Source organism: Sapajus apella, unplaced genomic scaffold (genome assembly GCF_009761245.1).
Source record: "Sapajus apella isolate SASKATOON/1434 unplaced genomic scaffold, GSC_monkey_1.0 scaffold1, whole genome shotgun sequence".
NCBI lineage: Eukaryota > Metazoa > Chordata > Mammalia > Primates > Cebidae > Sapajus > Sapajus apella.
Window position 1 is genome coordinate 18,033,886 of NW_022436941.1, and position 19,304 is coordinate 18,053,189.

The 19,304-nt window shown below is 37.1% G+C and overlaps 1 protein-coding gene across 11 annotated transcripts in view; it reads right to left on the bottom strand.

The window, feature by feature from the left end:
- The window catches only part of SNCAIP (synuclein alpha interacting protein), a 155,972-nt gene that overhangs the window by 25,554 nt on the left and 111,114 nt on the right, over positions 1-19,304 (bottom strand). For 9 of the 11 annotated variants that reach the window (XM_032269567.1, XM_032269643.1, XM_032269867.1 and 6 more), the window contains 3 exons: positions 16,080-16,951; positions 14,272-14,451; positions 8,274-8,387 (listed from right to left, as the gene is read on the bottom strand). In XM_032269567.1, coding sequence (XP_032125458.1) covers positions 8,274-8,387; positions 14,272-14,451; positions 16,080-16,951 — 1,166 coding nt within the window. The remainder of the gene's footprint in view (positions 1-8,273; positions 8,388-14,271; positions 14,452-16,079; positions 16,952-19,304) is intronic. The other 2 variants (XM_032270111.1, XM_032270038.1) reach the window with 1 other exon arrangement.

Genomic DNA, 19,304 nt, shown 5'->3' on the forward strand with positions numbered 1-19,304 from the left:
TTTGAATGCCTCGTCAAAGGCACACAGCTAGACAGATTCAAAGTTGGAGCTAGAATCCATGTCTTTTGCTTCCAGGGCTCCCAAGGCAATGTTCTTGCTGCTGTGTTACACTGCCTGGAGCCTTCAAGAATATTAGCATCCAACCTTGGACTACTAGAACTAGTTTCTATTTTTAAGTTTATAATTCTTCAACCATGACTGCGTAATCCACACTTCCTGCAATCAACAGGCTGATAAAAACAAGTAATACCTTAAATTGCCAAGTGTAAGATAACCTGATTGAAATAAAACATGGACCCTTTTGATTTTTCTGACCAAATGTTGGTGGTGGTGTTGGTATCTTAAGGTAAAGATTTCTCTTATTTCATGTTAAAGGAAGGGAACCAAAAGCTTGGAACACAAACATTTCAAAAGCAAAGACATAGAGCAGTCACAGTATGTGTTGTGATAATCTGTTTGCATTTTACCCACTGAGTGTTCTGTGGTATTTTCATGTTATGCTTGGCCTTTGGAGAAAGCAGGGGGATGGGATTTCACTGTTTTAAAATAGAAGAATTAAATATAAAGTTAAAAAAATATGAGAGTGGTAAAAACAACAGCATGAAGTTTAGTGGGTGGAATTTGACATTTAAAAAGATGATCATGTGTTTGAAATAGCCTTGAACTTCTTTCTTCTTAGCCTTTTAAAGGATTTTTTTTCCAGTTATTTGCTCGGACTGGTCATGAACTTTTACGCTTTTCTGGATTAAATTTGCCTTCATCTTCTGAACATGCCAACTAATCTGCTAAAGGAATGTGGGATAAAAACAGCCAAATCCTTTAATGTTTCACCCCTTATGTGGAGGAACAAGGCGCTGTTTAGGAAGGCATCTGTGACATCAGGGACAGACTGAACATTCGCATCACTCTTTTTCTAAATGAGCACCAGGGAGTAAGACCCCTAAAGAGCGTGGTGAGAACAATGTAATCTATGTTGGTGCAAATCAGGGTGAATGTTAACGCAAAAGCAGACAGACCTTGTGGAAACTGAAACCCTCCAGGGTCCCAAGAGAATGAGGGAGAGGCAGAGCCTGGCGCTATGGCTGGGAGTTAGAAGCTGGATAAAGAGGTGCTGCTGTGCTTAGCCCTCTTCTTCAAAGGCAAATCTAGAGAAAATTGGAGCTGATGTTTGGACCAGAGCAGGTGATGTTTCATTTGCCTAAGGTAAAAGCAGTTCCTTTGTTTTTTCTAATTAGGTAGGGGGAAGATACTGGCTTACTTTTAATTGGACATAGATGATTATACCATGTGATCTTAACTCCTTAAAAATCTGGATGAATGGAAGTATCTCAGGATAAAACACATAACCAACCGGTTGAGATTAATGGTTCAGACATGGAGCCGGCAAGAGGACAGGTTATGGTGCCTCTACCAGTGAAAAAAGATAGCCCCATCATAGGCAGAACAAATCCTCTTCAATGGCATTCTCAAGCTTGTGGTGATTTGGTTCGCTTCATGATATTAAATCATGAACTCTTAAAAATGTGGAGGGGAGAGATTTCAAAGAATCATCCAATTCAAAAAGCCTTATTTTATAAGTCAGAAAACTGAGGGAGAGGATAATAATATACAGTAAGTCCTCATCTGATGCCAGGTTCAGGTTCTTGGAAACTGCAGCTTTAAGCAAAATGAAGTACAATGAAACTAATTTTGCCATAGGTCAATAGACATAAACAAGAGTTTAGTTTCTATGACATATTTCTGGTCACAAAAACAGCACCAAACTTCTAAATAAAGACCAAATGCTTCTAAAGTGAAATACTGAGATAAATGTGAGCTATACATTTAAGAAAGACTAATAAAAACAAGATAATTGTTTATCTGCTCATTCTAGTTCAGCGTTGTGGGTGGCTGGAGCCCATCCTAGCAGTTCAGAACACAAGGCAGGAACAATCCCTGGACAGGACACCACCCTAACACAGGGTGCATTCACACCCACACACATTCACTCACACTGGGACAACTGAGACACACCAGTTCACCTAACGTGCACATCTTTGGGACGTGAGAGAAACTGGAGTATCCAGAGAAAACCCATGCAGAGACATGGAGAATCAGCAGGCTCCACACAGACAGTGGCCCTGGCTGGGAACTTTTTTTTTTTTTTTTTTCTTCTCACCAACATTATAGGAAGATGATGTTGAAAGAAACCAGGTTAATTCAAGGACCTGCTGTAGTTCCAGATATTCTAGCGACTTCTTTCTTTAGCAAGTAAAGCTCAGAGGAGTTCAAGATATTGAGAATGGTTTTACATGTATCTTCTTGTTAGAAGTTATTCCACATTTTCAGGCCCCAATATTATGGTGGGTTTGTCTATTCCACACACACAAAAAATGCTGTTTATTAAAATCACAGTGCTGTAGTTTTAGTAGTGGGGTTATTTATAGGCAATGGAATACTGCACTTCATAAGAGTAGGAATGTTTCCACTGTGGAAATCTTGGGGAGAGTCTGGGACCTTGGACTTTTCAGGAGCTTGATAATCTGGGACAACAAGACACACACATGGTCTGTGTTAGCCAAAACTTGCCTTGGCTCCTAAGGGCTCTCCAAGTCAGGTTCAACCTGTATTGTTACAATAACCTGCCTTCCCTTCCTATGAAGGCATGGATAACTCTTCTTCCTTACAATTAAAGATTGTAGCAAGAACCATCATTTGATTGTTCAAAACAAGACAGGCTTTGCCTAGCGCCTCAAATCCGGTCTTGTGTTCTATATTAAACAATTTAAGAGTAAGCATAAGAATTTAAAATAAAGTACAATTGGCTTGTCCACTGAGATATGATATGGAAATCAAAATCTGCCATTATACCATGTAGAGAAGTACTTCCCAAAATGATGGGTTCACTATATACCTGGTCTTCTAATAACAAACATTTAGGGTTTTTGAGGGGGATGTGGAGATGGCTAGAGTCCTTGGTTTTGGTAAAAACATATTTAATATCTGCTCACAGATAAATCCTGCCCTGATTCTGGGGACCATGCCTGTGGAGATGCACAGTCCTACAATTCAAAGTGACTATCTGAAAATACCTCCTAAGAAGGACAAAACAAATATGGGTATTTCCTCCTGCTAAGAAGGCGCTTGTTAATGTGAATGTGTATTAGATACATATGTAATGGTGTCCCCCTCCCCTCTTAGTCCTCTTGTATGTGTTCTCTCAGTGTGGGTGTCTAACGCAGGAGATGTTAAAGGATGGATGTAACTTCAGACCTTCATTTTCCCATAAGTATTGATTTCAGAGAGTATCTAAGGAAGTCAAATGGATAAAGATTTCTGTATCATTTGTTTCACAAAATGCCTCTCCAACTTGCATTTCATCATTTACCCAAATATCCATCTATCCACTCAACCTTCATCTATTGACTGAAAACTTCTGTCATGTAGTTTCCCTCAGCAGTTTCCTCTTCTGGGGATTTCCTGCTGTTTTTGTAACCTGCTTTAATGTTGTGTTTTATGTGTTCCTAAGGGCCATGCAAGTTGTTTAAAGAGGCAATTATCTCATGTGATTTATGAGATTTGCTGGACAAATTCTAGTAAAAAATGTAACTGAGAAGTATGTCACAGGTTTATGGCTGGTATCAATAAAATCTATATTGTGTGGCAATCCATGTTTTAAAGGAGTTAGCTTTGTGATCATAGATTATCAAATCTAATATGCCAACTATTGCAAGACTTCTTCCAGTTTTTGAGATGTAAAAAGGTAAAAAATAAAGGTCAGCAATAATTTTATAATGTCATGTATTATAAGACATATGTAGAATCAAAAGATGGTAAAAAGTGAAATAAAGTGCATCCAAGAATGGATTAAACAGATTATGGCCTTAATAATTCCGTAGCAAGTTTCTCCTGTACATTACTAAACTGAATAATACTGACAGAAATACAGACAATAAGCTGGAGGAGATTCAATAGTCATAACAGCCAACATTCATCCAGTGCCTACTATGTGTTGGGCAATGTGGCTTTTCCCACTTAGTCATCAGATCAACACTGTGAGGAAGGTTCTATTATCTCCATTTCACAGACGAAGAAACTGAGGTCAAGGGAGACCTATTCTTTTATTTTCTCTATTTTTTTAAAAAAAGAAAATTAAAATATCTAACACATTGAACTAGTAAGTGGTAAGGATAGGATGACAATGGAGACAGCTTGCCATATGAACCAATGTTCTTCGTGACTCTGTTTTCTGTCTTTTGAGTATGGATATCCCCAGTTGCTCATCCCCTCATGACCCCTGACTCTGTAAAGGACATGCTTCTTTTGTGCCCCTTAAGTCAAAGAAATCACAGCTAACTGCCTGTCAGTCTGTGGGTTTGTGGAGCTCTGTGTCAGTTATGCTCTGTCAAGATCAGAACTTGGAGAACAGATGGATATGTGTGCTAATCAAAGACTTTTCTATTTTGCTTTCATCTGCAATCGCAGCACTTTCAGTACTGTTGACTTACTTCCCTATGACAGTAAAACAATAAAGGCAGGGGAATATTTTTCCTTTTTAAAGTAAATTGTGGAAAAACAACAATAACACAGCCTGTGGGAACACCCCCCTCACCAGCATGTCCACCACTGCTCATGACGACTTGCAAGAATTGCTGAGTCTTTTATTTTTTCAAAAAGTGTGCTTAAAAAAAATCTGTATTAGGGCAAACATTTAAAGTGGAGAATAATAACTACAGTATAGGCAAAGGTGCTCTTAGTAAATGTTCCATGCCATTATGCAGGTTGTTTTTGTGGAAGAATCTTCTGACTAAAAGTCACATGAATGATTCAGAAACAAAAGGAATCACAGGTGTGATGTTGAAAGTAACATAGAGCCCACTGGACTAATGATCAATGCAGAGCAGGAAGAGCCCACTGGACTAATGACCAATGCAGACCAGGCAGAGGCTTCCAAGCAGTGGAGGGCAGGAAGCTGTGCTGGGAGAGCCTGGACTAGAAGAACTGAACCTTCATGTTTGAATAAAACAGCCCTAGTTACACAGGCAGTAGCTTTGAATTGAGATAATTCCATTCCAATTGTTTTGCCAGCGACATCTTTCTCAAGGGACAGCAAAGCAGGCGTATCCGAGGACACTCCCTGCTTATTCCTTGGGTGTCCCTGCTGAGGCTTCCACCTTCACATTCCCTGTGACTAGTTCTGCTAGGTACAGTCAGGCAATGAAATAATTGCACCCTCTGAGACTTCATGTGTCAAGATGAAGAAAATCAATTTCTATTACCCAGGGATCTATCAGTCCAGGAGACCACTAAAAACTGCTGGCTACCCTGCAGTACTAGAGTCTTTAAAGGTAATTTTTACAAGAAAAAGGACACAAATTGGGAGTCACATGGAGCCCATTCTTTAGGAATCTATATGAAGGGCAGAGAGCGACTAAAATAAACCAAGAGAGGAATTTTCCTCTGTGCTATCCTTTCCAGAGGCATTTACCAAAGAAACAAAGCCAGGACACACTCAAATGCCTGCTGGATGTAGGAAAACTTGCATGTGCTGAATCCATTAGAAAACTGTTCAATAACAGTCTTCCTTGTGAAAATATTACGCTTGTAATGGTTCCAAGTTCAGCATCTCCACAGGTTATCTGTTACATAAGTGGCTGTGGCGGATGTAGGATGGCTGGACAGAATTTGCAGTTCTAATGGGCTTCTATATTTTCCACTTGGGTAAAAATGATCTCCTAAGGGTGCTGCTGGACTGTCCCCCTCACAGCTGTATTTTAGGTCATAAAAATGCTTATCATCTTGAAATAACAACCTGAAGATTGATACTAGCATGAAGCAAACATTTGACACAGCTCTTCAAACAGGTCATGAATTTCCATATTTTCCTCTAGTCCCACCAAGTAAGTTATACTGTGACCCAACCAGTCCCAGAAAAAGGGCACTTTATTTTGTTCAGTCCCAATGGCTTCAAAATTATGAGAAACCTGCTGTGAGAGCTGAATAAAGAAACTGGCATATATAATCAACATTTCCCAAGACAAAGAATGCTGAATGCCCGATTATTTACTTAGAGTCTCAGAACAGCCGTGCAAACCTTTCCTCCTTTTCTTTGGCAAGCTCCACCAAAAGTGCGGGCAGCCTTTCTACTGATACTTAAAATTCCTTTTTAGGCTTTAATATAAGCAAATGAAATCGGGGACATGAAATAACTATTCACACAATTGAACACAATTCTCTTTTAGATTGAAAATGATTAGGAAGATGAGCAGTGATCAAATTCTTCTGGTCATTTGACAATCCTATTCTCTCCTTTTCCAGTATAGATGTTCTTTGATTTACAATGGGTTATGGATGGATAAACCCATCCTAAGTTGAAAATAATGTTAAGCTGAAAATGCATTTAATACACTGTAGGGTATTGGTTGTTTAAGCTCGTGATCACGTGGCTGTTGGGAGCTGTGTCTGCCATGACCCAGCATCACAAGAGAATATTGTACTGCATATCATTAGCCTTGGAAATGATCAAAATTCAAACTTGACATGTGGTTACTACTGAACACGTATCTCTTTCACAGCACTGTAAAGTCGAAAAATTGTAAGTTGAACCATTGTTAAGTTGGGGAGCGTCTGTATAAGCAAAAAATTGCACCCTTACGTCATGCCTTATTAACTAGCATTCATTGTTTTCAGGACACTGTGGATGGGGACTAGTAAGTGCAATGCACAAAGAACACAGAGAAAGGATAATATTTCAAAGACAGTGGCTTTTACAAATTTTAATGTTGGGCCTGCTCCTTTCTCCATTTCGTAAACTTGGTACGGTTGCAAATTTCTTCAATGAGTTATTTGAAGCACTCTAAATACCATAATGTATTGTTAGATAAAACTGCAAAAACTCTTCTTCAGCTATATCAGTGCCCCTACAAACAATTTCATACATTTTCAGTACAAATGGGGACAAAACGGGATCTGGTCCTGAATGAAGTGGGAGCGCCTGAGCTGAAGTCTACTTGGTGCTCTTACTAGCCATTAGATCATGTGCAAGTCATTTCACTCTCTTTCTTCAGTTTCCTAATCTATGGAATGGGGGTAAAAACAACAAGGTCCCACAGGGTTGTTTTGAGGAATCAATCAGATAATGTACACAAAAATCCAATGGCATGGTGCCTGGTACATATAGGAAACATTTTACATGTATATATAATATATAAAAACATGTTTTTATATAATACATATAATACACACACACACATAGACACATACACAAGCAGAAGTTACCACAGAGCAAAATAAACTATCCCTAAGCATGACTCCCACTAAAGAAAGACTGTATTAATATTCTTGTCTACTTTTTGAACTTAGCTTGTCATAGTTGGAACAGTATAATCTCTTACTGACAATACCACAGTTTACTTCTACTGGGAGAGTTTATGAAGCTAAAGGGGATACAGTTAAATGCAGTTTCTTTGCCACAGCAATTTTCTTTGCCACAAATACAGTTAAATCTATTTTAACACAGTACTATTATTTTTAAGACTGAGATTGATATTTTGTGGTTTCAATTTTTTAAAAAGATAATTTACAGTCACATTCTGCAAAAGGAGGTAGTAATTTTTTTTTAAACTGCATACACTTGATTGTGATCTGTGTACACTAATTAATGTTGGGAATTCCTAATGTGGAAATTGATTGCAACTGAGAGCCATCTAGTTAATGTGCTTATTCATCTTTAATTGAATGAAACTGCCTTGATTAATGTCTTATAAAGATTTTCCTTTCAACTTTGGGTTCAAGAAAATGTACTGTTGTTCCTTTTGATAAATATTAAATGTGTTTATTGTAACAAATTTGGAAAATACTGAAGAATTTTAAAAATAGAAAACAAGCCACTTGTACTTCTACTCTGAGTGATAACTACTATACATATAATGTGACACAATCTTTTTTAGTACTATTTTCTATTTCTCTTTATCTCCAAAATGCAAATTTGGTGCTAAATTATAGGACCAGTTTTGTATCATACATATTTATTTAGTACTACATAATGAACATTTTCTCATAAAATGCTATCAATGGATGTAACCTAATTATTTATCCAATGTCTGCCATGGAATATTTATTTAGGTTGTTGTAAACTTTTTTGATTATTTTAATAAACAACAACAAATGTCATTGGTTATATACCTTTGGATACATTTTTGATGATTTCTTATGTTTGGATTTTGAAGGGCTAATAACAAAACAGCAGTAAGATGATACGCAAAGGGAAGATACTTAAAAAAACATCTTCATACCTGGCCATAGCAACCTGCATAATGAATGAGGCTTGGAAAATCCTTAGAGCAACTCAGTTCTGCAATGGCTTCTGTTTCGCTCACCATCCAGCGTACACACTCCAACTGACCATTCTAGATTTTAAAAAAGAAAGAGAGACACAAATTCAAGGTAATTCAGGTTTGTAAAATACATTAAAGATAGTAATTTTACCAAGGAAAGAAATCATACAAATTTTGGCATTTATATCTGGCTTAATTTATTTACGTTATAAAGATATAACCTATTATGTTATATTCCTGATCTGTGGATTTGGGTCTAAATCAATTGCAGAATTTTTATTTAAGTACATTTTCATAACTGAAATCAGTTATTTTAAACTCACTTTAGTAAGGTATAATTTGCGCATTATAAAATATAATCTTTTAAAGTATATGGCTTGATGTATTTTGACAAGTATGTATACTTCTGTTACTACAACTTCAATCAAGACAAAGAACATTTCCATTACCCACAAAAGTATTCTAGTATTCTTTGGTTCTCACCTACACCACCTTTGTCCCAGACAACTACTGATAAGATTTCTGTCACAGCAGATTAGTGTATGTAGTCTTGTGTCTGGCTTCTTTTATACAGCAGGCCTTTGGGATTCATCCTAGCTACTGCTTGTATCAGTAATTTATTCCTTTTCTATTGCTGAGAAGTATTTCACTGTAGAATTATACCATAATTTATTTATCCAATAACTTATTGATAGACGTGGATTGTTTCCACTTGAGGATTATTATAAATAAAGTGGCTATGAATATTTTTTGTGAATAAATGCTTTTCTTTCTCCTGGGTAAACACTGGAATTTCTGAGTTGCAAAGTAGCTGTATATTTGACTTAATAAAAAGCCATCACACCAGTATCTAAAGTGAGTGCCCACTTTACATCACCACTAGCATCATCTGAGCATTTTAGTTGTTCTAAAACCAAGCCAACACGTGTTACAGTCAGTTAATCAGTATTCTTCAATTAAACTTCATAAGACGTACAACTATCTTCCAATCCCCAAAGAATCATATTTCTTAAAGAAAAATGAGTAAACAAATATTTAAAATTAAAATTTTCAATAAGCGATCAGGCAAATTAAAAAATTTTAAAAAGGGAAATTATGATTTATTATACACAAATAATATAACTATGGATACAGAAAGTAAAATATCCTCAACTTTTACATTTTTAAGGAAACCAACCCTCATGATCTTTAGGATCAAGTAAAAGTAAGCAGGAAAAAGAGTAGGAATTTCTTACAGTCTTTTGTGAGGATTTTTAACTGTCATACTTTTTAAAACATTTCTCATAATTTTTGAGAATCTTAAACTTCTCTCAAAAAGCAATCAAGGCATGTAAATAGCTACAATATAGTCCATACATATCTGTAGAAAACGTTCCCTACCACTTAGAGATATGGATATTGATGTCGATATAGATATCCTAGTGATTAAAACCCAGATTCTGGCATGGATTTAAATCTTAATCTGCCACTTAGTAACAAGACCATGGACAAGTTACTTTATCTCTCTGATACTCAAATTTTCTTATCTGTGAAATAGTGAAATAGCAGGGATAATAGTAACTACCTTACAGAGTTACAATGAAGATTAAATGAGATAAATCCTGTAAACTTACTAAGCACGCAATATTTGTTACCTTCTGTTAGAAAGCTCTGTTAGTTTCTCACAATAACTCTGTCAGACAAATGGAACATTCAACCACCTTCCTAGTTTGCAGCTTGTGGGATCTTAGCCCAAGAGAAAAGAGGTATGGTTGGCAGGGAGCCAGAGGAGGCTTCACTGAGGGTAGCATTTAAATTAGTAGAATAGAATTATTTTCTCTTTATTTTAGAATTCTATCATTTAACTGTTCAAGGGTAAAAATCTATTCTGAAAGAAAGACAATGAGGTAATCTGCTCATTCTTCATTTTATTCCATTTGGATAATGGAACTCCCAACTATTTACATGCAGATTCTATTCTCTTGAGGTATTTTCCCTGGGAGGCTGGTCTGTGTGAGTTGGCTCCCTGCCCCTCTGGCTGGATCTGGCTGATGGAGACCAGTGGCAGATCAGGAAAGGAGTGAGTTTGAGGCCCCGTCTATGGGGTTGCCATTGGCCAGCTGAATCCCTTAAAAAGTTCAAAAGTAAGCCAGTCGTTTGTATTCAGCTTTCTCTATCTCTTATCTTATAACCACTCCTTTCCCTTTCCCACAGTTTCCCAAGGAGGTAACTGTGTCCTCATTGTTAGAGAGCCCAGGATACTGCACTTTCCTTTACGAACTCCCTTGCCCTCAACCATCATTTTATGTATAATCCCTTAATTACAGACTTTCCTTAAATTTCACAGTTTGAGCATGTTAAATATTTCCTATCAGGATTAAAAACAACAACAACAAAAAACAACACACTAATACAATATGCTTCGTATTTCCTAAATGAAGAAAGGAATAGAAAGCACACTGATCATTTACTAGGCAAGACAGTTTAAGTAAATTGGTATTTACACAGAACACAGAAATGTAAGACAACGTTTCTGATTTCTGATTTTAGTAATGTAGGTCTTCTCTCTACTGTTTTTTTTTTTCCTTGGGTCAGTTTACCTTAATTATACATTCATCAATTTTTAAAAATATTTTCATAGAACCAAATGTTATTTTGTTGATTTTTCTCTATTATTTTTCTATTTTTAATTTCTTTTTACTCTAATTTTTATTATTTCCTTTCTTCTGCTTGCCCTGGATTTAGCTTGCTCTTCTTTTCCTAGTTTTCTAGGGTGGAAGATTAGGCTATTAATTTGAGGTCTCTCTCCTCCCCACTTCTCTCTCCTCCTCTTTTAATAGAGGCATTTACAGCTACCAGTCTCCCTCTAATTACTGCTTTAGTTGCATCTTGTAAGTGTTGGTATGTCATGTTTTCATTTTCATTCATCTACAAATTTTCCTTGTGATTTCTTAACACATTGATTTATTTTGACATGTAATTCTACATATTTATGAACATCCAAAATTTCCTTTTGTTATTGATTTCTAATTGCATTCTATTATGATCGAAGGACACAACTTTGTATTTCAATCCTTTAAAGCGTATCGACACTTATCTCATACCCTAACATACGGTCTATCCTGAAGAATGTTTCATGTGTACTTGACAAGAATATGTTTTCTGCTATTATTGGGTAGTGCTCGATTAGATGTGTGTTAGGTCTAGTTATTCAAGGAGGCAACATTTAAAATAAATAAAATATTGTTAGAAAGGCAGAAGGAAATATTATATCACCACTGCAAGTCTGAAATAAGTATTATTTGCCATAAATATACATACTAAGAAACAAACAAACAAACAATTCTAGTGGGAGATTTTTGCCTGCCAATGTTCAAAGGGAGTATAATGTTATGTATTTGAAGTCATGTTATTCCCGGATGGACACTTTGCTTCAAAGGACTGAATGAGAAATGAAAAGGGAATTAAGATTATTTCATTCCAAGACTGTTTAAGTCTTAAAATAATTTCTTCTGCTGTCCCATTTTAGAAAACAGACAGCTCTCACCTTTTAGAAATATTTCTTCCCAATTACTTTGCTTAATCATTTCTAAAGAAAACTCAATAATACCCTGAACTCCCACAGTATCTACTCTTGGGCAGCCCAGAAGTAGTCAATAAATTCTGCTTGTAACTGGCAGAATTTATTATGTTCCATTCCAGGAGTTTAATAGAGAGGGAGAGATGTTCTTAAGCCCTGGTATGACTTCAAAGCCCCTGTTCTCAAGTAATCTTTCTATTTGATACTTTATCCCTAACTCTGCTTCCTGTCAGCCAAGTCATATTATCTTAGCAGCTTCTGCCCATTTGTATCAACCTTGTCTTTCATGACAGCAGGGCCCTCAGAACTGTGCTTAATGAGGTGAAACACCACTAGTTGGTTACTGGTGTTCAAAACAAGGTCCTAAAACAAAATGACTCCTTAGAACTCTCTCAACATCATCAATGTTCATCAAAATACACTGAATGGACTGAGACAAAAATATTTGTCAGGACAGATTTCCAAAGAGGGTAGCACTTGTTAGAAAATATTTGTATTTACTGCTTTTGTAAATTCTAGAATAAAGGAACAGAACAGTCAAACAACATTGTCTGGAAGTAAAGTAAGAAAAACCTGAGGCCTCAAATCTGTAAAAGCTTTTGAGTCTTATGGGTTTGAAATATTTTCATTAAAATGAAGAAAAACTGCTCTTTAAGTTTGTACACTGATTGTATGATGGCAATCTTATATTGACTGCAGTAATATAAGAATTAATTGAAACTTATTATGGATATCATAGAAGGTGTTTATGCTGAAGATTGGTGTAATGCCCATGAAATTTCTTATGTACCTTCTACTCAGAGATTTTTAATCTATCAAAAGAAGCCCTAAGGCATATAAATTAAGAAAAAATTGTTTTCATCAACCTATGTAATTAGGAGGTATTCAATAATCTACCATTAGGGAGACTAATAAGAACTGTATTTTATAAACAAGAAAACAGCAAGACAAATCTCAGCACTGATTGACACTGCAAGAATATTTTATTCATCACTGACACATATTCATTGATGTCTACAGGACTCTGTCACAGGACTATATCCCAAATTTGCCATCCTGCACTTGTGTTACTGATAACTTACCAGTCTCACCCACCAGCTATTAGTTCCTTAAAAGTAGACACTATGACTTATACGAATTTGTATTGTCAGCACTGAGCACAGTACCTGGTAAACTTGGTACACTTTGTTAAGCTCAACTATATTAAATCTTGACTTTACATTTGCTTATCTTTCTTCATGATAGTTGCCTGCAGTTTAGTTCTTAATTCATCATCTTATCATTTATAACCAAAGGAAAATTATACCCACTAGGTCATAGATTTATTTTATTTAAAAAATTATTTTCTATGATAGATTTGAAGTATATCTTATTAATTACTTTGCTTAACTGAGCAAAATTAAATAAAATAGAAATTATTTTTAATGTATAAAACTTGGCTGAATCATCAAATTAAAAACACATCATGTTTGCATGAAAGATACATTAAGGTAGAACAGCAGTTGATTACTTTTTAAATGTAACATTCTTTAGTGAATTCACATGTAGGTTTCTCTAATAAATTCCCCTCATCAATTTCAATATAATTTGATTTATAAAAATTACAATTATTCAGCTTTTAGAAGACATAACTATTATGTAATGCAAAGTACATATGCAAAACTGCAAGATGTCACTTCTGGCTTTTTAATAAATATGATTGAATTCTACATTTATTTGCCAAAGATCTTAAAAGTAATTTTAGTTGAATAGCTAATCTTCTAGTGATGTCTTCTGTTTTGCAGAGGCACTTGCTGCAGTGCTATAAAAGTCCATGCTTTCTTGTCTCACAGTTTCTAGTTTTTAACTCTATCCCATCAACAATAATTTGTGTAGTTTTTGACAGCATACTGTGCTCTGCAAGAGCTAAACTCTAACTTGGCACTGATATTCTAAAACGTTCTTGATACTAAAGACACTAAAACTGCAGATGTGATCTGTTAAGAGCCCACTTTGTTATCTGAAATACTCCTGAGTGCTAGCATCCTTAAAACACACCTTCCCCCATTCGTCCTGCTCATTATTCTCATATTAGGAAGAAATGAGAGTCTCTGATAGATCTGGGTGTGGTTAAGAAGCTAAACTGCGGTCCCTATGAATAGCAAAAGTTCTTAGAACCATAACCTATCATTCTCCTTTCTCTTTAGTAGCAGATTGACAGAAACTGGGAATTTAGTCTCAAAATCTCAAGACAGTTAGTGACCGAAATGACTACTCTCTTAAATGCAATATGTTCATTTGCTATCTGCTTGACAAATCACTCTCTTCTCTCCCTTCCAACACTTTAGCTCACATGGAATCTCAGAAACATAGAAATCTGACTTCTAGCTGTGGAGGTTCCAGCCCCCAACCAGTCACCTTGATGGCCAGGCCTGCTGGAGTCAACTTCTCAGCGTTACGCTCATTGAGGCAGTCTTCTCCCATCAAAGAAGTGAGGTGCTGCAGACACTCTGCATGTCCCTGTGACGCCGCAATATGTAATAGATTGTTTCCATTTTCGTCGTGAATTTTGTCTAGATTGTCTGCAGCTAGGTGTGGCTGTATAAATAGTAAGATTAGAAAATCTGAGTCAATAAATCAGAGCAAGACCCTGTGGGGTTTTTCTCTGGGCACTGGAAGGAAGAAACACGCTTATAGAAGCTCTGGTGGCAGCCTTGAGGATCTAATAAGTCAAAGTTTCTTGCTATTATTCTTTGTTGTAATATGCTTTTAACATGAGTTCTCAAGAGACAGATCTTCATACAAGACATGGCAACAGGGCTAGGGCCAATGAGCTGTGGAGGCTTCAAGTTGGCTTTCTAAACAACTATAATGACATTAACAGTAATTGGTGGGTTCCCTGTCTGTCTCCCTGACTTGATTATGAAGTCCTTGAGCGCTGGGGCTGGGTTTTATTCCCTGTTTTAGGTTTGTTGAATGAATGAGCTACTTGTCTCCACCTGTTTGTTTTGCCTTGAATTGCAGAGAACTGGTTTTGGCAAACTACATGATGACTGCTGCTACTAGTGCTCTCATAGGTACCGTTAGATGCTGTCATCAAACAAACTCCTGGGGGTATCTGGAGGCTACATGGCTTTGGCTTTCTCACCTCTAGTGAAGTTTTGTCCCCTGACTATGAACTAGATGATAGAAATTGTTGGGTGAACTGAGAGGTGTTGTTAGCATTTGGGAAACATGAAAACATGAGAAGGACAAAAGAAAAAATGAACCAAAGAGAATTAGGGGGAAGAGCCAGGAAAATGGAAAAGACATTTTCAGGAGAGAAAAAAAGTACTACTTTATTTTATTTCATAAAATTATTCAATTCTACCACCCTATCACAACAGCATTTATGATAATAGAGCAAAAGTACATTGTACTTATCTATGCATGGCTTTACACTAAGTAGAATTACATTGCCAAGATGTGATGATTTTCTTGAATGAGGCTTTAATTAGCATCATAGTATGAGCTCAGGCTTGCTACTGTTTGATCCAAGTCTGGAAGCCAGAAAAGAACAATGTAGACAGATGGAGTGCTATTTCAGTTTAGCTCTCTCTGAGCCTAAGCAGAACAGACTTTTCTTACATCATGTTACTCTGTGTCTAGAGTCTTTGGAAAAGCTTCTTCATGCTCCCTAGACATGCAGAGCTGGCAGTAAGTAAAAACTCCACCTGGGTCAGAGGGCAATGAAGCTCTTGGGTAAGCTTCTATCTACAAATTCTTTTCAAACAACCTGGTCCAACTCTTCTGAATAATGATCAGGACAAAACAGAAGACCCTCTGTTCACATATCTGGCAGGTCCACCATCAGCAAAGAACTGACATCTCCACAAATAACTGTGTGAGAGCATTGGGAACCATTTGAAAAGCAAAAAGAAAGACATTAAGAATCAAGTTAAAGAAAGTGCTGGGCTCTCTTTGTTTGAGATTAAGAGTCTTTTTAGTTGAATTCATGCCAAGTTAAAATGAAATAACACTCACTCTATAGACATTTGTTTTCCCTGTATTAACCTCATAACTTCTTATTTTAAAACTCAGAAGGTCACATATCCCAACTGAAGCCACAAGTAAGGATTAAGTAAAAACCGAAACAAATGCAGCATCGTTCTGTTGCTAATGAATGCAGCTGATAAAAAAGGAGTCTCTAGTCTATTGACATGTATATTGAACTAGATTATACTTACCAGGAGAGAGATTTGTCCTTCTTTAACAATGTTCAAGATGCTTTTTACTTTTTTCAGATACTCACTTCTTTCTTCTGGGCTTTGGGAGCTGGTCCAGTTTAGGCTACTGACCTGCTCTTCTTGTTTGGATTCTGCTGCTGAGGATTGCAAGTGGAAGGCCCTGAGCTGGCAGTCTGGTGTTGTCTTCTCAACTTTTCGACCATGAGAATCACTAAATGTCTTGTTTAGGAAGTCTTTACTCTGGTTTTCAGGCTCATACGCAGAGCCACATTTAACCAGTGGAGGTGAGATCTCGGGCTCTTCAGTGGACAGCTTGTGCTGATCGCGGATGACAGCTGATGCTTTTCTCAAGTGAGGGCTTTTCATGGGAGAAAGAACACAAAATGGTGCCATGTTGGAGGGTGAGTTCTCAGAACTTCCTGTAGAGCAGACTTTGCCAGAAAGGCCATTGATGGTTGTGCATAAGCCCAAAATTCTTTTTTCTGAAGTTACCTTGGTAAAAGAGACAAGCTGCTGACTGGATTTAATATAAGGCACATCCAGAATCTCATCCATGTCGAGGTCATAGTGCTCCAGTTCGCCCAGCGATGTGCTGGGCTCAGAGCTCTTACCTGGTGGGCCACCCACTCCATCTCCAGGGCTGAGATCCTCAGGCTGGGGGCCCGGGTCAGACTCACCCCCTTTCTGGTACTCAACTGCTTCCTGGTTCTTTTGGTCATCACTTTCATTGTTTTCCAGAGTCTCTGGCTGATGTTTCAGTGGTGAAACACGCTTCACTGGGCGGAACTTACTGTACACATCAGCGATTCCTGTGGGCTTCTGTGTGTTTGTAATAAGAGTTGAGATGCCACAATTCCAGCTAGAGCTAGAAACTGTTTTAAAAAAATTAAAATAGCAGACTATTAATTTGGAATGCTGAACACATCTTGGCTATTTAGGTAGATGTGATTCATTCACGTTAAGTTCAAATTAAGGCTCTGCATGTGAGAATGACTTAGAGTGCATGTCAATAGAATAAAAAATTCATACTTACCACTGGAAAACAGTGAATGATAGAAGAAAGTTATAACATACTGACTCAAAATTAATTAAAGTACTAATAATGGTAAAAGCAAACAGCCAGGGAAGCAAACCCAGATAGGTATTTAGGTATATTCCCCGCATAGATCTACCTCCCTGACAATATTTATATATTTGTCACCATCCCGAAAACAAGATTACCAAATAAGATCTTCAGTGGTAAATAAGCTTCCAAACTAATTTAGGGAGAAAAGGGATGTGTGCACACATGCACACATATTAGCATGTATGTCCACATATGCCCTTAATGCTTAAGAAGCACCATGTAAAGAAGTGGCAAATTGTTTAATATTGAGTAAATTCAAACTATGACCTCCTGAGTGACTCCCTAGGTGAACCATTAAGTGGATTATGGAAAGATTAGGAAGGAATGCAGTGATCAGGAGCTGACGGACTGTGGGAGACAAGACATAGTTGAGTTAAGCCCTAGTCAAAGAATCCTAGTCAACTATCATGCAGCAGCATTTCATGGTGCTTTCTGACATATGACATAGTGACAGAATGTACTAAGACTTCACAACAGAACATGTTCTTTAAGATTTATACTGACCCCCATTGTTGAGAAGGCTGGAAGTAAACAGGAGAAGAAAGTTGTGAAAAGAAGACTGGTTAGGCAGAGTGTTTTCTAATTTCTGTGCAAAGTTTAGAAAAAGATTGTGTGTTGGTTTGCATTTGGTAAGTGTCTGGTTGCGATAGAGTAGAAAGTGAAATAGCCAGAAACACCTGGAGGTGAAAGATAAGAAGAACCACCTCTCCTAGTAATCCCTGCATGAGAGGCTGCCTGGTGCCTCCTCTTGGGGCAAGCAGATGGAGCAACAACAGTCTCCTCAGCCATGATGATGCTGTTTCCTCCCTGGAACACTCCCCTGCTAGGTTAAAGATGACCCCATACCCTTGGAAACATGCAGGCCACTGATTGATGGGTTCCTAGTTCCCTGCCATGTAGTTCCTATCACCCCCATCAAAGGATGAGATTTTAGGGCATGTCCTTCAACTAGGGACCTTCCATCTACCTCTTCTCTTCTGAAAAACAAGTGGGAAGGATTTATCCCAAAAGCATGTGTATGTGTGTGTTATTCACTACCAGGCACAACCAAAGGAAAAAAGAACATGAGATGGGTGTATACTCACGTCTGTAACTTCTGCAATAGTCCCTGGCTTTAACTGATTCTTGGGGTGAAAGTGGAATATACATTATTAAAGTTCTCTCAGTTTAAGCTACTGGCCATTCTTCTTCCTGCTGGGATATGTTCTAAAAGGATTCAGAGAAGTTCTGGAACCAAGCTAAGGGGATCACAGTGAGTGCTCTGAGCCTGAATGCTATATAACTATCAGTGAGTTCTTTTCCTGAAATCAACCACAATTTTGCATGAGGCTTCAGAGGGTCTGCACTACACAGTCCACTTCTCAGACCTTTCTGGCCCTGGCATTTTAGAATCTAAGAAAAGAATACTATCATGAGCTGTGGAAGGAGGGCTGGAATCTCTCCAATAAGTAATGTGGAAGAGAATGTTCCAGAAGGGAAGGAAGGTATCTAGACGGTCTTAGGCTGCTGATTTTCTTCCCTTTTGTTGGCTCTAGCTGTAACTTGTACACAGTGGTTGGCACAGATCAGACAATTAACAAATGCTAGTATGTGAATTTGAATCTCACTTTGCACAACACATTAAATCTTCTAAAATGCACAAAGTGCATCCTTCTGAGGGATTTACAGTTTAATTTCACAGGGGACAAAATCCTGTTAATAAAGTCAGCAGAGTGATAATCACCAGTAAGAGCTCAATTTGCTAAAGTTATTTATGAATTGTAAATATACAAAGGCAAAGACTAATTCCAGTTGGTCTCTTATAAATTTAAAAGTTTTCTATCTCTTATATGACCTTTTCTCTCTAAAAATATAAAGCCATGAAAAATTAATGTCTGCCAGAAAATTCTGCCAAGTCTTTCTCTCTTCAAGAACACATGGTTACTTATTTAATTAAAACAGCAGGAGATAGTGGACATAGAGTTTATAAGATGTAAATATACTTTTAATTTTATTCATCAACTTTCTGCATTATCTTTAAATAAAATGGGAAAAATTTATACTCATAGACATTTCTGAGATACACTCTTATTATTGGGTACATTTGCTAATATTTTGCC